The 19245-nt window shown below is 37.2% G+C and overlaps 1 protein-coding gene across 4 annotated transcripts in view; it reads left to right on the top strand.

Annotated features, from left to right (window-relative positions):
• The window catches only part of SLC24A2 (solute carrier family 24 member 2), a 124473-nt gene that overhangs the window by 47748 nt on the left and 57480 nt on the right, over positions 1–19245 (top strand). For all 4 annotated transcript variants that reach the window (XM_027881848.1, XM_027881847.1, XM_027881845.1 and 1 more), the window contains exons 3-4: positions 9103–9141; positions 10183–10291. In XM_027881848.1, the coding sequence (XP_027737649.1) occupies positions 9103–9141; positions 10183–10291 (148 nt within the window). The remainder of the gene's footprint in view (positions 1–9102; positions 9142–10182; positions 10292–19245) is intronic.

Raw genomic sequence — 19245 nt, 5'->3', positions numbered from 1 at the left:
AGGTTTTTCACCCAGAGGGTGGTTGGGCACTGGAACAGGTTTCCAAGGGAAGTAGTCTCAGCACCAAGCCTGACAGTGGTCAGGAAGCATTTGGATGATACTCTCAGGCAGATGGTGTGACTCTTGGGGCTGTCCTGTGCAAGGCTGAGTTGGATTTGATGATCCTTGTGGGTCCCTTCCAATTCAGGGTATCCTGTGATTCTGTGATTCCATGACAGAGGCAGACTGCTTTTGGGGAATAACTGTTGGCTAAAAGGAGGCTTACAGCTGAGAGTAATGGCATGGTTTTATGCTTGTGACTCCTGCAGTCCTTAGAGAAACCAGACTTTATTTTTTATTGTAGTGGAACGGAATTCCATAAAAGATGGATGGAGTTACTCTGAGTTTCTCTTCTCTCTCTAATTGAGAGGCCTTGCAGACTGTGATTTTGACTGGTGTCCAAAGTAAAATTTTCCAGCTAAAGTATCAGAGAAATTTTTGCAGTGAAGCTCTCCTGGCTTCTTAGAGGTGAAGAAATGCATTTGTCATAGGCTGTAAATAGGAAAGAGAGGTGGAAGGCAGATACAAGCCTGGGATACAGCCACTACCTGCTTAGGCTGCCACCCTCACTACTTCACCATGAACTGTCTCATGTAGCTATATTCTTCTATTACACTCTTCCATGATTCTGTCTTCCCTAGCTCTAGCACATCTGCTCCCCCCAGTGCCTTATTCTCTTTGGTCACAAGAGGAATTATCGTTGAAGCTGTATGTTTAAATATTAATTAGGAAGCTGTTCTGGGAGGATTGAGCTTTGCAGAGGAGAGCAATAGAGCTGCTGCTTCTGCATTGGCATTAGGTTGCCTGCAGGCATCTGGTTCATGGCTATAGGGATAAAGCAGAAATAGGAAAGGCAGTATGAAACAGCAGACTAATGGAGCGCGGTGGCTGCAAAGGTTTTCTGACTATCCTTTGCTATGCCATATAGGACATAATTTTGCAAATGAGGTGTCCAAACACTGAAAGTCAAAATGGGGAAGGTCTGATTTAAGGTTTTAGTGTTGTAACTCTGCATTTAGAACAGTGTTGTTCAAGTTTTTCTGCCTCAGTTTCATCTTTTGGCTCCAAAGGAGTTAAAAGTAACCTGGTATGTGTATACTGCAGATTCTCCTGAATATGTGCCTGGTGCTCTGCAGAATCCCCGCATGCAGAGATGCTCTTGATTTCAGAGCCACAAATCTTAGATCTCTTTCATCTCAACGCCAAGCAGAACACTGTAGTAAATAGTTAAAAGGCAGTAGTAATCAGAATAAGATAGAAGCTGATGTAATCCTCTTTTTTCTTCACTCAGTTTGAAGAAAACTTTATGGTTGTAGATGAAATTTGGAAATTTTGACTTGCTTTTCTGTCCCCAGCTCTATCAGGCACACTGGCAATACAGTGCTGGTTTCTTATCTGCAGGTTGTTCTGTAAAATTTCTATTTCTTCTTAACAGATTTTCTCTCTACCATTTCTCCCACCCCCAGCAGGTATAAGACAAACACTTAGATGTAATTTCCGTGTTTCATATGATAAAAAGGACCTAGGAGGCAGTTGTAAAAAAGCTGAAAATGGTTATCTGGAGGATGAATATGGTGGCAGGTGGTATTCAATATCAGTTATAAGGACAGTGAGCCTGAAATACCGTTCAATCAAATAGGCAAAATTAAGATCTTTTTTTTTCTTTTTAGTAATACTTTGTTTTGTCTGGGATTTAATGTCTAATTTCACATTTTAAAACTGAGACCATGAAATATAATCCTGTTAGTGGGTCAGTAAAAAAATTAAACCATCATATTTTCATTGGTTATTCTTTTACAATGTTGAAGAATCAATCTAATATCCCATGGGATGTAAAAAGCACAAGTGTTCTGTGTGCTTTGGCTACATGAATTCTCATATAAGCTTGTAAACCCATAGTCTCAGATCTGTTAGAAATATAAATAGTCCAAAAATTATTTTAAAAATCTTTGATGTTTATTAGCTAATGAAACACTGTCAGAGGTACTTTTCAATCCTCTACCTATAGCTAGTGGAAATGCTGCTCTCAAAGAAGTTCTGCTTTGTGGCTTATTGGAATGAACATCTCTGTTGTGTTCAGAAGGAGATAGAAAGCCCAAAGAGCACAGTTCATTGCTGAAGATAGGGCAGCCATACCTGCTCCTAAAGCAATCAACCCTCTTTATAAGAATAAAGTTCTTTACAGACAGTGTCTCTATTCCTAGCTGACACAGAGGAAATGAAGGAACAGAAGCCAACTGTTAGATTTTGCCTATGATGTAAACTTGACACCCATGATTCTGCAGCCAAGAGCTGCCAGTGTGCTCCCAGTGGCTGAGGATTTTATGTTTTGAAGCTGGTTATCTGAAACATTTGTACCTTAATCCTAATTGTATTAGTGATGCTTTCCTTTATCCCTGTTTTCTCGTTTTTTTAAAAAAATATGTGAATTAGACCACCTTAAATGTTATTAGTGTTTCATGGAAAAGGGAGACCCGCAGGATAGGTACAGCACGCCAAGGCTTTCCCTTTGTCACATTTAAGGTATAGTGTTCTACCTTCTGTTCTTTGTCCCATTCTGACACTGTGGGAAACATTAACCCTTAGCAATGCTCAGCTAGCTTTCTGGGTATTAGTCATTATTTTATATGCCTCTCACACATTTGATTATATTCTTTTTGCTGTTCCTATCCTGAGAGCTAGATCAGGCATGACCTTATGCCAGCTGACAATAAAGTCAACAGAGATCCTGGTGGCAAAAAAGGCTCTTGGAGGGGAAAGGCAGCCATGAAATAAGTGAGCAGAGCTTGGCGAAACAGAGGCGTGACCAGGATGGCTGAGGATGGGCTGATTTGGCATTTCCTCTCTATGGCAGTGCAGGCTTGTTTCTTCTCTGCAGTGGAGATACCTGTGTCCTTCAGGATCTCCAGGTTGTTGGAGGTGGGAAGACAGAGAAACTGCAGCCTTTTTGCCCTCGTGATGAATCCTCTACAATATACAGCCAACTAACTGCAGTGCAATTTATTCAGGAGTTGCAAATCAGCATAGCAACAGCCCACTTTCCTCCCTGGAAATTGTTATGACTACTTTTAAGGCAAACTCTAAATCCTCTTCATAATCTGTAGTAGATCCTTTTTATATTTAGGTAAACAGAAGTCCTAGGAAATGCTTTTTTTGATGGCTTCTTACTACACCACTGACATTTGATTGAGTTGTAAAAAATGAAGAGCAGGCATCTCCTGTCAGTAGTCTCTAGGGTGTAGTTGGAGTTCAGCTGAAACCTTCACAGCCCCCTCCATAGAATTTTCACCTTGTTTCATGGGTTGATTTTAATGCCAAAATTTCTTAAATTTGAGAACTTATTCTTGGAACCCTCACTAATGCTTTCCCTTGTAATGCTATTGATGAAGTAGTAGCATTTTAAAGACTTAAAATCCAGGTATTTTAAAGTTAGCTGCATAAATCCAAAATGAAGCACTTAAACTGTCACTTGTGAACAAATGTTTTGTGTGCAGCTAATGACCACTAAGTACGTAGATTAGATTTTTTAAATTTATCTTTTTAAAGGATTCTTTTATCCTCCTGAAAGTTACAGAGGCATACAGACTGTGGTGCTAAATTATGTGACTCAAAAAATAGCAAAAGGTCACTTCATTGGTAAGTCTTGAAATGAGGATAAGAGGACAACCTAAAGCTGCATAATTAGTTCTGACACTAAGGTGATTAAAAACTCATGAAGTCTTTAAGCTTGAGCTATTGCATTGCCACCCTGAGCCAAAGATACATGACTTTAAGCAAGTTCAGAGAAGGTAAGAGACATGGGACAGACTCTTTCTTACATATGTTGAATAACCAAACACCATAGGATTGGTCCTACAGATGGACTGGGAAAGCCTTATTTCATACAATGGGATGTACCAATATCTGAAATTAAATCAGTTGACCTAACTTTAGCATGTGATTTAGCAACTGATGGCTTAAACTATCAATTTGTCACTGCTTGAATCATCTAAGATGCATCTCTTCTGAACACTTTTGAGGATTCACTATGTGTCTGCACATTAGGTAATTGCATGAACAGACTGACATAAAAGAGACAACTGATCTGAACTAAGAAAGCTATTCTGCTTTGTCTGGGGCTACAAATTTTGCACTAAGCACCTGAAAACAAGCAGTTGTAAATGGAGCTGGATATTCCAATTTCATGGTCCAGGTTAATGTCTTTGGAAGTTCAAGTTCAAATTTGATAAATTCTTCATTGTTATGAGTAAAGCAAACTTACAACCTCAATTTAATTTTGGAGGTGGTTCTTGTGAATCATATTTATTTCTTCAAGAACACAGAAATCTGTTTCTTTAGGTAGAACACCCTGTTTTATTTTACTTTTAGGAAAGAGGTAAAAGGAAGAAAGAAGGCAAAGTGAAAGAGAATTTTAGTTTATTATTCTACAGTGTGCTTAATAAAACTTTTTATTCCCCTGTTTTAACTAAGATCCAAAATCCTGTGTTAGTTCACAGTCTGGATTCAGGTACTGATCTACTAAGCAGTGATATCTAAGCTGAAATCCATACCATCACTTTACTGTACCTTAAATATAGCAATACACCTCTACAGCTACTTGCAACCTTTCTACAAAAAGAATCTAGAGAGTGGAGTAATGAAGTGCATTACGTCCACTTAGAAACCTTTACTGGCCACATTGCAGCACCAGACAAAGTTTCTGTAGACTGTGATAGTGATGGTCGACTTTTATTTCATGGATATCTAGAAGAATTTTAGTTTAAATATATTGAGACCACTAGGATTTACTCTTTTCAGCCAACCATATAAAGCCTACACATCAAATAGGCTAAGGTTACGGCTTTGTTTTGTTTTGGGATATTCACAGACAGGAGCTCTAAGGGATTCTAATTTCATAAAATCCAAAGATGTATGTATTAAGAGAATTAGATAAAATAATACTTAATTTTTTTGTTCCTTCACTGGGCTCATTAGGCTTGTTTCTGTAATCTGGCTAGATGAATTTATTGCTTGGATTTTAGTTATGCCTTAATCTGATTTACCATATAATTTCAAATAAATGCAGAACAGTTCTATTCCATGTACATTACTAGCACTCTTTAGGATACTACTTTTTCGAAATTACCCACATTGTTGTAGGTTAATTAGATTGACTTCAGTAGCTGCTCTTGAAATGTATCTCATTTTTCTGTAGTTCAGTCTAACAAAAAACAAACAAACAAAAAACAAACAAACAAACAAACAAACAAACAAACAAAAACCACACCAAAAAAACAGACCTTAAGTGTAAGTGTCTTGCAAAGATTAGAGAATTCTGGAAAAATCCTTCAAGAAAATTTATATCCTGTAATTTACTTCAGGACTGACGAGCAGTGACTCACTGTTAGTTGCAGTTTCCAGATTCCACTTTTGAAAACAGGCAGAAGAGAGAGCAGCAGAAGTACTTCACTATAAAGCATTTTGAGACAATTAGGCAAATCCCAATCTAGTCTTGTATTTTATGATAATTGGAGACACGATACTGCATTCAACACTACTGCCAACCACCAAATATCATTGAATGCCATTATTCCCATGGAAGCAAGTTGGGGTTTGTATTTTGTTTTGTTTTGTAATATCTTTTAGTTATTTTATTTGGAAAATATTTATCAATCAGAAAAGATATGTGAACCACACTGTAGAAAGGGTGTTGAAATCCCATTACAGTTTTACCCACCGTTATTTGACAACCTGTTTTTCTTGTGTTAGGAGAAGAGAATGCGCGATCCAGTTCACTGATTATTTATGGCTATTGATCCTGTAACACAGAAGCTTCATCTAGAGCAACAACTGCTAGACCTGCAGGCAGTCAGCTCTCCAGTTCTGGTTTTGGATACTCACTCTAATAGATGATTCAAGTTACTAGCTGTCCTTTACTAACAAGGGTAATTCTCTATAAAACACCTAGAGTTGTTTATAGATTCCACTCCTCCTTTGGCTTTCATGATGCCCCTTATTTCAAAGAAAAGCACAGGGAGACTCACCAGATAGATAGTGAGGCCTCACCCCTTGCATTAATTACTTCAGAAGCTTGTTTTTCAAGAACACATATTCCGAAACAAGGCAAGGAAGTTGTCAGGCTCAGTCACTGATGGATTTGGGTCACTGAAGAAAAGAGATGTGTGAAAAGGATGCCAGAGACCATTTCTACATAGCAAGTAGATGTTTTTTTTGTTATTATTCCCGGAATAAAATGTTTCAAGAGTTTTAGCTCAAGCAAGCTTGAATAAATGATCATCAACAGAGATAGGGGGATGTACAAATTCTTATGTGCTGCCTTGGCATACAGAAGAAACAAAAAATATTTTGTTGAATTCTCTAAAAAATTAGTTATCTGTCTCATGATTAATCATTTTATTACTCCAATAAAAACATAATAGTGGATTGTGCCCCAGATACCTTTGAAGTATACTAGAACGCATTGTTTTCACTGTGCAGAGTTATAATAAATCCATGGTTTTAAAGAAATTATAGCATGTAATTGCAAAAGATAACTTTTAATAATAAATCCTGGAAATACATACATTGCATGGATGACGTGGAACTTTTATCTCTCTTTGATCCTGAGGGAACTAATATGCAACAGTTGCCATGATTTAAGAACAAACTTAACTTACAGAAAATGTGTATTTTCTTTAAAAAATCATTATTGTGTCCTACAATATAGTATTCACTCCCAATACAAAGAAACATCACCATTGTAAGCTTGGACCAATTTTTAAGTGTTGTATTAGATTAAAAACCTGCATAAAATGCTTGAATACTAAATATTTCTGAAAGGGAAAAATGATGCTACAGAATACTTTTCCATGCAGTGTATGATACCAAAATTTAATAGCAAAGACCATGTAAACGCAAAACTCACTGAAAAAAAAAAGTAAAAAAAAAAATTAATTTGACATCATAATGTGGAAAAAATGCGATCAAATACAAACTATAAGCAGCAACACAACTGAATTTTTCACTGCCATAGTTTAAAATACTATTTTAAGGTGTTGTTATTGTTCTTCCAGAAAGTAGTCCAGAAATTACAATTATTCAGTATCACAAAAATGTCAAATCATTGTTTACAATCCTGATTTTGAAATGGTGGAGACATCTCTGCCTTAAAATTCTATTTTTATTCCTGTCTTGACCATTTTTGCTGGAAGGTAACATGACTGGCAGGTTAAACTCAGGAACAATTGCACTGCTAATCATATGTGGAAAAAAATATTGAAAAAATACATTTCATGGTGTATACATGAAATTTGGCAAACAAATTATTTCACACTTTTATTTCCTTAATATGTATACAAAATGTATTTCATTATTCTTTATAATTATCTTCTACTAAAGAAATGAGATGTTAAAAATCATTATCTAGTTGTTTTTATACGTTCATGCAGCTTCACCATTCCCTTTCAAGTAAATGACAAGTGTTTCCTTTAAAATGGTATTTTTTCTTCGTCATATGAAAAGTGATATTCTTCAGCCCTTTGTCAGGTAGAAACTATAAATTAATCATTTTAATCAATTATATATTCTCTTATTTTTCAATATTAAAAATAAGAAATAGATTTCCTATCTTCAGAAGTTTGAAGTCCCAAATAGTAGTTTTTTAAAAACTTTTAACAAAGTTCCCTTTTTACACATTCATCCAAGTATCACAGACTTTACTTCTGTAACTATAGCCACTGATGGTTAGGAGTCTGCTGAACTAAACAGCTTCCTTGGAGACAAGAAAAGCTTTTCCTGGCTTGTCCTTTTTACTTTTTTGCAAATTTTGCTACAAGATGATTTTTCTTTCCTGTGAAGTTCCCTTAAAATATTCACAAATAAATCATGTATTTACTAGCTTGTGTGGATTTACATCTGAGAGATACATATGTATACTATATAACTAATTATAAACATTATATAAACATTTTCTAAGATGCATCTACTGTTTTAATGACATTTTAGAACACAGATTTTGTATTTTCTGTTTCCCTTTTATTAATTTAAAAGTTCTTTCTGTGATATCTGTCTTCCATAGAGGCATAAAAGTTTTTTTTTCCTAACATTTTCTCTCATGAGGGCGGATTTATTTTAGAGGTGACAGGTATTTTCTTTATCAGAAAAAGGATCTTTTTGATGTCTCATTATATTTTCTTAAAGGTAATATTCACAGCTGTGGCAGTACGTTTTTGACAAAAAGTTCAGTTCTTGTTATTCTGTTATTATATAATAATATATTTATTATGATGATGATGATGATTTATTATATAGAAAGTTATTATATAGAAAGAATTCGCTCTGTCATCAGTGCTTGCTCATAACTGCTTGCCTTCCATTTAACCTTCAAGGTTAATTAACTCAAAAAGCATGTCCAAAAAGTTAGTGTCAATGTGTGTCCAAAAACTAGGTTTCACTGAATGGGGGAGATTGTTCCACAGAACAGTTGTGGTGTAATTTGTTTTCTGTGTATGACATAGTGCTAAACAGGAGCCTTTGAGATGGAGGAAATTATTTAAGATCCATTTGAAGTCCCATTTTCCTTTACAGCAGAGCAGTATGTTTCTTGCCCTTAATCAGAGCTGAAAGACCTTTTTTTTCATTTCATTGCCTAGTCTCTTTCTGCAAAATACCAAGGTTATGTTATTCCTTTCTGGGCTTCTCATGGAACAGTTGGTTGATCCTGAATTTCTTACTGCCTTTTAGTCTTCAGTCCTCACTGTCTCAAACAGGTTGACATGCAGGGAATTTGCTTCCCTGCGTAATTTGTATGAAGTGAACATTGTGATCTGCAGCCCAGCTGCTGTGTACCAGGCATGGTACTGACAACAGTTCCTGTCCAAGAAACTGACAAGAATAAGACTCCTGCAGCACTGCAGTGTGAATTTACTCTGATTTGCTTAATCACTAGGATGCTTTAATTTGAGTGGTTCAAAAACCTATCAAAACAGCATTCATAGGATCAGACATCTGTGATGTTCTACTGCCTTTCCATTCTATTTATGCTCCATCTGACACTTCTTTTTGTTCTTTTTCCTATTCATGCAGTCACCTAATGCTGGAGACAAGGATGACCAAACACTGACGGTAGGAAGCAATTTTTATGCAACTGAGCATTTGTTTCTTGGGAGGGTGGTGAGGCAAGCCTTACTTTGGTTTGGCACACATCAACATTTTTCTAAATTACTGGGATTTCTTTCCCTTTCTTTGCTGCTATAGAATTTAAATAATTTATTTCCAAAGATAAAGCACTGAACTAATTTTCTTGTTCAGTTTCTATAATTTTTCATTTCATATGTGTATGACACCAGAGATTAATCTATGTACCATGTATTATTGCAAAATATTATTTTCTTCAGTGTTGTTCCCCTCTAATTGGATTTCAGGATCTTACTAGTCAGCAGTCTGTTGGCTGTCACTATCCTTTTTATTGGAACAAGCAGCCAGCCAGTCAAGAAGCAGTCTTACTCTACAGGATATATCAAAGGCATTGATTATTGTACTAGAGAATTGCCTGAGGAAAAGAACCTCAGAGTATGTTTTGCATTTCTTTAGAAGTAGAGGAAAGATGCTTCTACATTAGATCCATTGCTGTAGATGTCTTTATTGCCTTACCACACTCACAATCTGTTTTTGCAATGAGTACTTAATGGATTGAACCAAAGCAAGGAGAATATTTCACTTCGACTGGGTACCACTGCCCTCTTTGTCCGTTATTCTGATCATATCCATATTTGCAATGTACTGAGGCAATAAAAATTGTAACTTACATCAGGGATTCAAACATAACTTCAGAGATTCAAACACAATGTTCTACAAAGGAACAAATTATGCATTCTTCCTTATGCACATCTGAGGTTTTTATTTTCTTAATACTTTATGAGCTTTTACAAAGAAGGATTCTTTTTGCCAGAGTCCTGGGAATGACTAATCTAGTGATCCATCAGAAATTGTCTATACCTACAGCAATGTTTGATACATTCTGTAGTTTAATATTGTCTGCTACAAGTAATAGTTGAAAATGTTTCACAGTGCAGTGTGATGTGAGATTAATTCATGCTGTTTCAGACCTCTTTTGACACAAACAACAAAAAATGCCTAAATTTTTTCCCCTACTTTTCACCCTAGACCAAGCCACGTCTCCAGCGGGGAGGAAGCTCTGCATCTCTCCACAACAGTCTAATGAGGAACAGTATCTTCCAGCTCATGATTCACACACTTGACCCACTTGCTGAAGGTATGCCTAGTTTCGGAATTTTTTTTTGCTTTTCTGATGCAAAAGTAAATGTTTTCATTTTCCCTTCTACCCATGAAACTGGTTTTTGCATTTCTCTTGCTTTCTTGAGTCCTTTCTGAATGTGTCTAAATTTCCTGAGAGTTCTGCATTCTTATGGTATGATATACATACTCCCACTAAGACTTTCAACTTAAGAAACTTGTTTGTTGCAGTGATAACTAAAACTGATTGCTTGGTTGATGCATATTATAACCACTGATTCTTTTAGTTTCCAGCTTCAACAGCAATTTAAAAGTTACAAAAACTCTATCCCCTTGTACTTTTGTAAAGATTTTGTTTGTTTGTTTGTTTTCTTTCCTGATTTTGATTTTAGTAAGTCAGAAAAAAAAAAGTCAAAATGTTGGATGCCTTGTTATGTGGACTACTGAGAAGAGTGAGACTCTACTGGATTGACTTCAGGTGGTTTAACACTGACATGAGAAAAAAATGCAACAAATATCCCTGTCTGTTACATATATTTTAACGGGTTGCTTGCTTTTTACAAGAGTGATGTTATTTATTTTTCTCCTTGAGAAATTTGCAGGAAGATCATGATTGTTTTGATACGAGAAGTTGGCAGGAAAACCGTGATGGTTTTGCATTTGTGTGGTGATTTGACTCTCTGCTTCTGGTAGAAGATCCAGAAAAATTCAAGGCCAGGTGTTTATTTAGTGTTTGCGTGTCTGTAGGACTTTTCTTGCTGCTGTAATAAATGTCTCGAGAAATAGCACTTGAGGGAATTGGGAAGGATTAAAGAGACCTAAAATATTACCAACTTTATCTTCCAAACTTCAGTGACCAAAAACTATATACAGCACTTCACATGAACATTCATGGCAGATTAAAGACCACAATAAAGCTAGAATTGTTGACTTAAGCTCAATTTGAACCTAACAGAGACTGAAAAATAAGATCATCTCTTAGGTGTTTTTCTACTGCTCAAGCTATTTAACTCATTTCCCAGATGTACCTTGTTCAGCGGTAATACCTCTCCTGCTTTTCCCTGTAGCAAGCTTGTGCCATATAGTGTGATCCAGAGGCTTTCCCCTTCACTAAAGCAGCACAAAAGGGGTTTAATATCAGATATTCATCCTAGGGAGAAACAGAAGCCCAGCACTTCTAAAAATTAGGTATTAATTATAAGTAAGTTTATGAGCTAACTCAATTCTGCTCTTCATTTTGTCAGTAAAATGCTTGAATCAATGTGGATTGATAGAGATGATTGCAATACCAACATTGTATTTAAGTTACTCCAGTACCATTTTCTTCAAGGTTTCTTCACTCATAATACTTCACCATTTGTTTATGGCACTTTTCCTTTTCAAATTTTTATATTTGTCCTGGAATTAATATTCTTTAAAAAATGGAATATAATCATCTTGTGGCCTTTGTATAAGTGCAAGGCCATAGACATCTTTTCATCTGTACACTTCATTAAAACTGGCACACTGAGTGAAAATTTACAAAGGGAAAAAAATCTACCTACATTTAAAGTAAATAATTTTTTTTTAATGAAAAACTTTTATGAAGAAAACACTGGAAAATAGCCTAGGTATGTTCAGACATTTAAGTTGGTGTTAATATCAAAGATGCCAATATTTCAAGCTTTTGCTGACTTCACAAAATTCAAATTTTAGTTCATGGGAACATGAAAGTGCAATTCAATAACGTTTTTTTGCATATGGAACTCTGATTTTAGCTTTTTATAAATAGGTCCAGATATGTAGGAAAAATTTTTTTTAAGAAAAAGTCCACCCATGTTTCTGTACACATTGTGGTTATTAACTTTTCTGAGGCTCTTTTTACCTCATTTGTATATTTGACTTTCAAGATATTTTGCACTGCAAGCAGTTTGGAGGGCAGACTTGAGGAATATTGGATATCTCCACTGAATACTCATAGTGTTTTCTGAGATTTTAAACTGTGTCCATATTCACTATTCGGTATTCATCTAGTTCTGCAAACTTCCATAAAAGAAAAGGTATTTTAGTTTGATGTAACTACTGTGGCTGGCTAAGGTAGGTAATACTAACTAATAAATTTGGATAGCATTGTACTTGAATCTTGCATTTAATTAAAAAAATATGTGTGATAATGCATATAGGTACCTGCTGTGAAAAATGTTATTTATTTAGCTCTATATTTAACTACCAAACTCTCAGTGTGTTTTTGTGCTTTAATCTACCTGTATATAATGGCATTGAGCCATTGAATTGATGTATCATGTTTATGTTGAGACTTTTATCATGCTAGCTAAGTAAATTTTTTAAGCTGATAGCATTTGTTGTGAATTAAAAGGGACAGTATTTATTAAAAGCATCTGAGAACTGTAGTCCTTTTCTCTATAAACTCATCATTTGAGGGGCTGTAGAAACGTAAAGGATTCCTTGGTGCCTTCTCTGGCCTGTGTGGCTTTCTCCACCTCACATTTGCTTTCATATTCCAATAAAAACCCCCTCAACAGTCTTGAGTTTTCTGTAAGCAAAGAAGATCAGCTCTCTTGCACTCAAGTAATGAATGATGATGGACTTGGTACATGACCTGTGAGGTTAAAGGATTTCTTCCAAATAATTTGATGTGAGTATGGATCAGACTTGGAAGAGCAGAAAGAAGTTCTGAGCATTTTTCAGCCCTATTTTAGTCAGCTTAGGTTTCCTCAGTATTTCTGCCAGATAATGTCTTAGATCAATAGGTCAAAAACTTCGCATCATTTGCTGTTGGATTGCAGAAATTGTTGGATTTGCAGAAAAAGAACAGTTTAAGAGAACATTACAAAGCGCCATTCTTAAAGGAAGAAAGTTTGAAAGGTTTATGTCAAAACTGACACATACACAGGGACTCTGGCATCCCCTGCTCTTGGGCATACTCCTGTCCTCCTCCCCCTCTCATTTCTGTTTTCCACATTTCACTAGCATATACTTCCTTTGCCCTTCTCATACTGCATCTCAATCACCTGCACTCACTTTCTTTCAGCCTCTTTCCATAAGACGTCTTCTTCAGTGTTTGCTCTCTTTCTGGACTATTGGGTCCATTAGTCAAATTACTTCCTGATAGTTGCCAGCAGTCCTGCAGCTGTCATGGACAAGTGAACCGGGTTTTCAGTCTCTGGAAAAGCATTCACAAAGTCTAGGAGCTCTGTGGTTGTCTCTTCATAGCTTCCAGATTGAATGTTGCCTTTAGGAGTTGAATTTCTAGTTGTTGCACTCTGCTGGGAGATCCAGTTTTTCTTTCTCTTTAAGTCAGTAATAAAGTTCACTGTTACATTCTCTTGAATAAGTGCAAGGGAAATGGGGACATAAAAGACAGACTGCTCTGTCATTTGGAGTTCTATGGGCTTTGCAAAGCTGGCAGAGAAGTCCCATCTGTGTCCTCTCGATAACATAAGCAATATAGAATGTATACACAGACTATTGTCTGTATCACTATTAAAGGTCAGCTTGATCTACACACTGTTATTATTGCATTAACATTCAATGTATTTATAGAAAACCAGCTCATCAAATTTACTTCTGAATAATTCATTTGTGAAATCAGAGCCAACCTCTACTGGAACTGAAAGTATCTTAAAAATGCACTTGATTGTAGGTAAGATACCATGAAATGAGAAAGTAAGATTTACCTTCCACAAGATGTGGATAAACAGAGCAATTCCAATATACAATTACACATTCATGAACCTGTCCTTCCTTTTCCCTTCCTACATAAATGTTGTTTTGCATGGCTTGTGCCTGTGTTGTGAAAGCCAGCTTGTAAACGCTTCAGAATCAGTGGGCTTGCAAGGTGTTCAGCTTACCTCTGACAGATGAGTAATACCTGAGATCAGTTGGAGCTGCGGGATATTTGGCACTTTGTATTCAGGCAGGTGTACGGTAATGCTGTGGATTTAACAGTCTAGACAAGGAAGACTTCTCTCCTTCAAAATCTTGGTCTCTGCACAAAGCTTCTAAGAAGATAAGAGTTCAGCCACTCAAACAGGTGAATGTGTAGGGTATTTGTTAATGGGACATGAACTTTACAGTTGAAAGCTCATCGTTCATTAAAAATATAAATATCTGTATGACATTAGGTTTTTGTTTGCTTTTATCTTATTACAGAAATAATGACCTTGATACGGATCATTTCCTGAGGATTAAGATTAATGACTGCCTGTGCATCAGGCTATCATCAACTCCCAGCCAGTCACTAATCCCCAGGAAATCCTATGCCGTATTTGCTTCTGCTTAAGTGCTGGTCTGGCAATCCAGCTGAGTAATCAGCTGGTCTGTTCATAACAACATTGCCCATATGAGTAAGGTTGGCATCATCGAACCTGCTGAGTTGGTCAGGCTCAAATCCAAAATCCAGGTAACTTGGACGTAAATCATGGCAATCACTGATCATTTCTGGCTGTTTTCTTCTGAGTCCTGTACCTTAGATACCTGTGTCCTAGTTTTGAAAGGGACATTCTTGGGTTATGAAAATGTAGGGTTTGCAAAGACGGCTTTACATTTTTTGATAGAAGAAGGCTGTTATGCAGTGAGAGCAGCGCAAGGAAAAGCATGGGAAGTATTCTGTATGGAAGTGTCTTCCATGCATAGTAATCCTACCTTCTCCCTACAAGCTGTGGGTTACCTTGAAGGATGATGACTGTGGAGGGAGCATTTTCTCTCTGGAGACTTCAACGGGCACTTTGTTGGAAAGGGAAGTTATGAGTGGTGAAGTGAGGACTCAGAGCACCAGTGCAACCAGAGGCTACCTTGCTTTTCTTGCTCAGCTTTATCAGGGTACAGGAGGAATAAGATCTTTTCATTATGACATCCCATTTCTGCCTGCTGATAAGGTGCAACAGGCCAACCAAGCGTCTCCCATGAATGAGAATTTAGCTAGTTGCTGACTTTCTTGCTCCTGTGTGACAAGGCTATAACTCATATGCAAATTCCATCCTCTGCATGAAAATCAGTGTGATGTAAATCTCTGTCATGGCTCAGTCCCCAGTCAGAAGTAGATATCTTTGGCAATTTTCTCCTATTCCCATTTTGAGTCCTATTTCCAAAGTGGAAAACTACAGGATGTACTTCTGCAGACAAGGTATTGTTTATCTCTTATTCTGCACTTTTTTTCAAAATGTAAATATGGTGCATTTTATTCGTGAGAGAAGTAACCTTCTGTTACATAAAGCTGAGCTTACAATTCTGCCACTTCCTTCACTGAATGCAATACAGTAAAATACAGTACTGTCACTGTTCTGACAAAAAAATGAAGCCTGTGTTCATGCTTCTCAGGAAAATAAAGACAAATATGATCCTCAAAGTTTTTGACACAGTAGTGAATTATTTAGAATTACTTGCTAGATCCTTTTGTGTTCCTAGATACCCATCTTAAGATGGTATTAAGAATTTCCCAACTTTTTTATTCACCTAAACTGTTTTGTTTTTTTTTTTTTTCTTTTGCTGATGCTGCTGGGATTCTTTTCTTAGATGTCACAAAAAATGTCAGCTTACCCCAAAGACAGCTGACAGAGGTTCGGTAACCTTTGCCTGTCTGGTCACTCAGCAGGTTCCCAGCTTTGGTGTCATTTAGCAAAACCCTTGTTCTTCCAGTGGCCTTGACTGCATCATCATGTCTGTGCTCACTGACATTGGAAACCTTGTTTGATTGACACTATTTTTTATATCCTCAGAGAAGTAAGGCCAAGCAGCTCAGTTTACACCAACTCATAGGTAATGCTAAGCTCCTGCATTGCTGAAGTAACCTGAGCACTTCCACTTTCCTCAGCTACAGAGTGTGGATCTTAAATACCTTTTCCAGCCTTAATGATTCTTTGAATCTGTGATGCTGCAGGACTTGAGTGCATTTCCTAGCACCATGATAGAGACGAAAGAAAGAATTCTCAGAGCTTTTCAAGCACAACAGTATTTTATCTAACATGAGGAAATACCCAAATATAGACAAAATTGATAAAGATAGTTATGTTATTAACTATCTCTGGTCCAAATCCTTCATCATTCTTGAGCATCCTCTGGGCATACCTGTGGGCTTGCGAAGAAGCTCAGCATTCTTCTTCTTGCACTCTTGCTCTTACCTAGCTTGTAACAGTCCTTGGTTCCTCTTCTGATCCACAAAGTAAAAAAACAGCCCTCTGAGCACAATGCGTGGAGCATTTTGGTTTTCCTTTCTGCTGAAGACTGAAATGTTATCAAGGGACTTCTATCAGAGAAGATGGGGGCTCCCTTCCAGGCTCACACAACAAATTAGTAGCTGTTAGTTATAATATCTTCCCATTAACTCCATCCCATTATTTCAGTCTGATATGGAGATGGAAAACCAATAAAATGGACAATTAGACTTACCTTCAATGTGGAGTGTCATGTCTTAGGCAGATACTCATACTCTGTTTATACAGCTAACTTTCACAGAATTGGTGGGGTGGGGTTTTTTCACGTAGGTTGGAAGGGATTTCTCAAGTTACAGAATTCAGTCCAATCCCCTGCTCAAGCAGGATCATCAACTCAAGCAGGTTGCCTAGGCTGGTTTCCAGTCATGTTTTGAAAATCTCCAAAAGGGAGACTCCACAATCTTTCTGGGACGCCCATTTCAATGTTTGTCCATCATCCCAGTAAAAGCTGTTGTCTTGTGTCCAGATGTTCTCTGGCTTTTAGTTTGCATCCACTGACTCTTCCCCTGGCACTTCTGAGGAAAGTCTTGTTCCATTCCTCTCCCATCAGGTATTTTTACATGTGGGTGAGGTCTTCCTGAGCCTTCTTTCTTCCATGCTGAAATCTCCTAGCTCTCTCAGCCTCTCCTCTTATGAGATATGTTCCAGTCCCTTAACAATCTTTGTGGCCCAGTGCTGGACTAGTTCTGGCATGTCTACAACTGTCTTGTCCTGCTGAGCCCAGGACTAGTCCCAGCACTTAGATATGTCTCATGAGTATCGGTGTAATGAAAGTATCACCTCCCTTGACCTGCTGGCATTGCCTTCCCTAGTGGACACAAGGGTGCTGTGGTTGCCTTCTCTTCGAGGGCACTTTTGTAGCTTAGCTTTCAGTGGTGTGATTCTATGCACAGTCATTAGCAAGAAGAAAGCTTTTTCCTATGGAAGATTTCAAACAGCTAAATGGAATAGGTGAAGCCATGAGACACATCACTCTCCAGCAAGGTCTTCTTTCACCTTTTTGTATGCTTCAGCTACAGTAGAGACTACCAGAATTGTGTTACTAATTTAGATGCCTGAGGTTGTGTGATAAATGTAGATGAGATTTTTTAAAAATATCTCCAACATCAAACTGAATTCAGAAACCATAAGTAAAACCCTGTACTGCCAGAGTGAGCAACAGCACATAGGGTAGAAGCCATTGGTTATGTGCATCTAAGGGCAGGTCTATTTAAACAGCCAGAGACAGTATTTTAGATAGCCCAGTTAATATCTGTCAGAAAGTTGAAAGAGAGAGAGAGAGAGAAATTCTGTATCTGTTTCCCCCAGTATACTTTTGTAGAAGCAGCTAAAGAAGAAGAAGAAAATACTAAAGGAATAATATTGTGGTCCTGAGCTAGCCAGAGCCAAGATTAGCATGTGTGTGTGTGAAAGGAATCACAAGGTCGAGCTAGAAAGCCACTTGAAGCGTGGTTATCTCTGTGGCTGGCAGCAGTCATGTGCGTGTGTGGTATGTGGAGATATAAGGAAACACCTGTCCTGGCTGGAAAGCTCAGACCCAGGGTTAGTTGAGAGTCTGTATATAGTTGTGGAGCAAAAAGTTACAGGACAGTTCTGCTTGGATAAGAGTCTATCCCGCTTGAATTCATTCACCACACATGGTGCAGAGTGAGGACTCTTTTTCCACAAATGGTGCCCCTTGTGCCACATGTCTTAAGACTTCAAAGCCAAAAATGGATAGCAGTTGTATTTAAAAACTTCTAGGTAACACACAGAAGATATAAATGTCACTGTAACAGCTGTGCAACCTGAGCTCTCTACCAAAGTGTATGGTTTTGGCATAGAGAAAATGATGTGTTAGGCTAATAAAGAGAATTTTATTATGAAGTTTTGGTTCAGCTGATTTTTCTGTACATCAATCCTAAATGTCAATTGACAGCCCAAGAAGTAGACTTTTGAAGTCTAAATTATTTTACTGAGTGATTTAGCATACATACACAAACCATTTAATTCTTGTCGTATTTGAGGGACATTGATCTTGCTTGTTGTGTTAGTTTTTGCAACAATTTACTTCTGCATTCCCTGTTTTGTTGTTTTAACTAGAATCTATGCAAGCTGCTCACTGCAGACAAAACTCTTGTCTCTCTTCTTCATGATATTTTCCAGTGATGCCCAGTTCTTCAGACAGCATATTCTTCTTGAGATCGCTACCGAGTACACGAGGAAGACATGAATATTTAAAGACAAGCATGATCCCAGAGTAGGGTACATCTGTCCTGACTATGTATTTACAAGCTTAATGGCCTTTAAGTTTTTTCCTAACTTAGAATTTTCTTGTTAAAAATATGAACAATAAAGAAAATGAACAATTTAGAAACATGTACAGATCAGGGAATAGTAGTGGCTGTGAGGGGCTCTACATTGTAGCTGGAAGTGGGAGATTTTCTTTTGTAGAGTTTGCACATGGCAGATGACTTCATCCTCCACAGATTGGTTGGATTTTATGACTGGATAGTGAGAAGAATGAGTGCTGTTTCCTTTATTCTCCTCGGTCATGCTGAAAAACCAAACAATTGGAATTTATTTAGTTGGAGTTCCGTTGTCCATTACCCTACAGTGCCTGGCCCAACAGACGTTTAGGAAAATGCTGATTCCAAAAGAATCAGTGGTAAAGCTCTCTTTGTGCTTTAACCTCATCAGTGTGATGAGGTTTTCACTTCTACACTTCAGAATTCCTATTTTTTTGAATATTTGAAAATTCTTTGAGGATAAATACCATCTT

The sequence above is a fragment of the Empidonax traillii genome, unplaced genomic scaffold (genome assembly GCF_003031625.1).
Source record: "Empidonax traillii isolate 1590-97213 ecotype Southwest subspecies unplaced genomic scaffold, ASM303162v1 scaffold97:size1219025, whole genome shotgun sequence".
Classification (NCBI taxonomy): Eukaryota; Metazoa; Chordata; class Aves; order Passeriformes; family Tyrannidae; genus Empidonax; species Empidonax traillii.
This window is presented reverse-complemented; position numbering and strand designations above follow the sequence as displayed.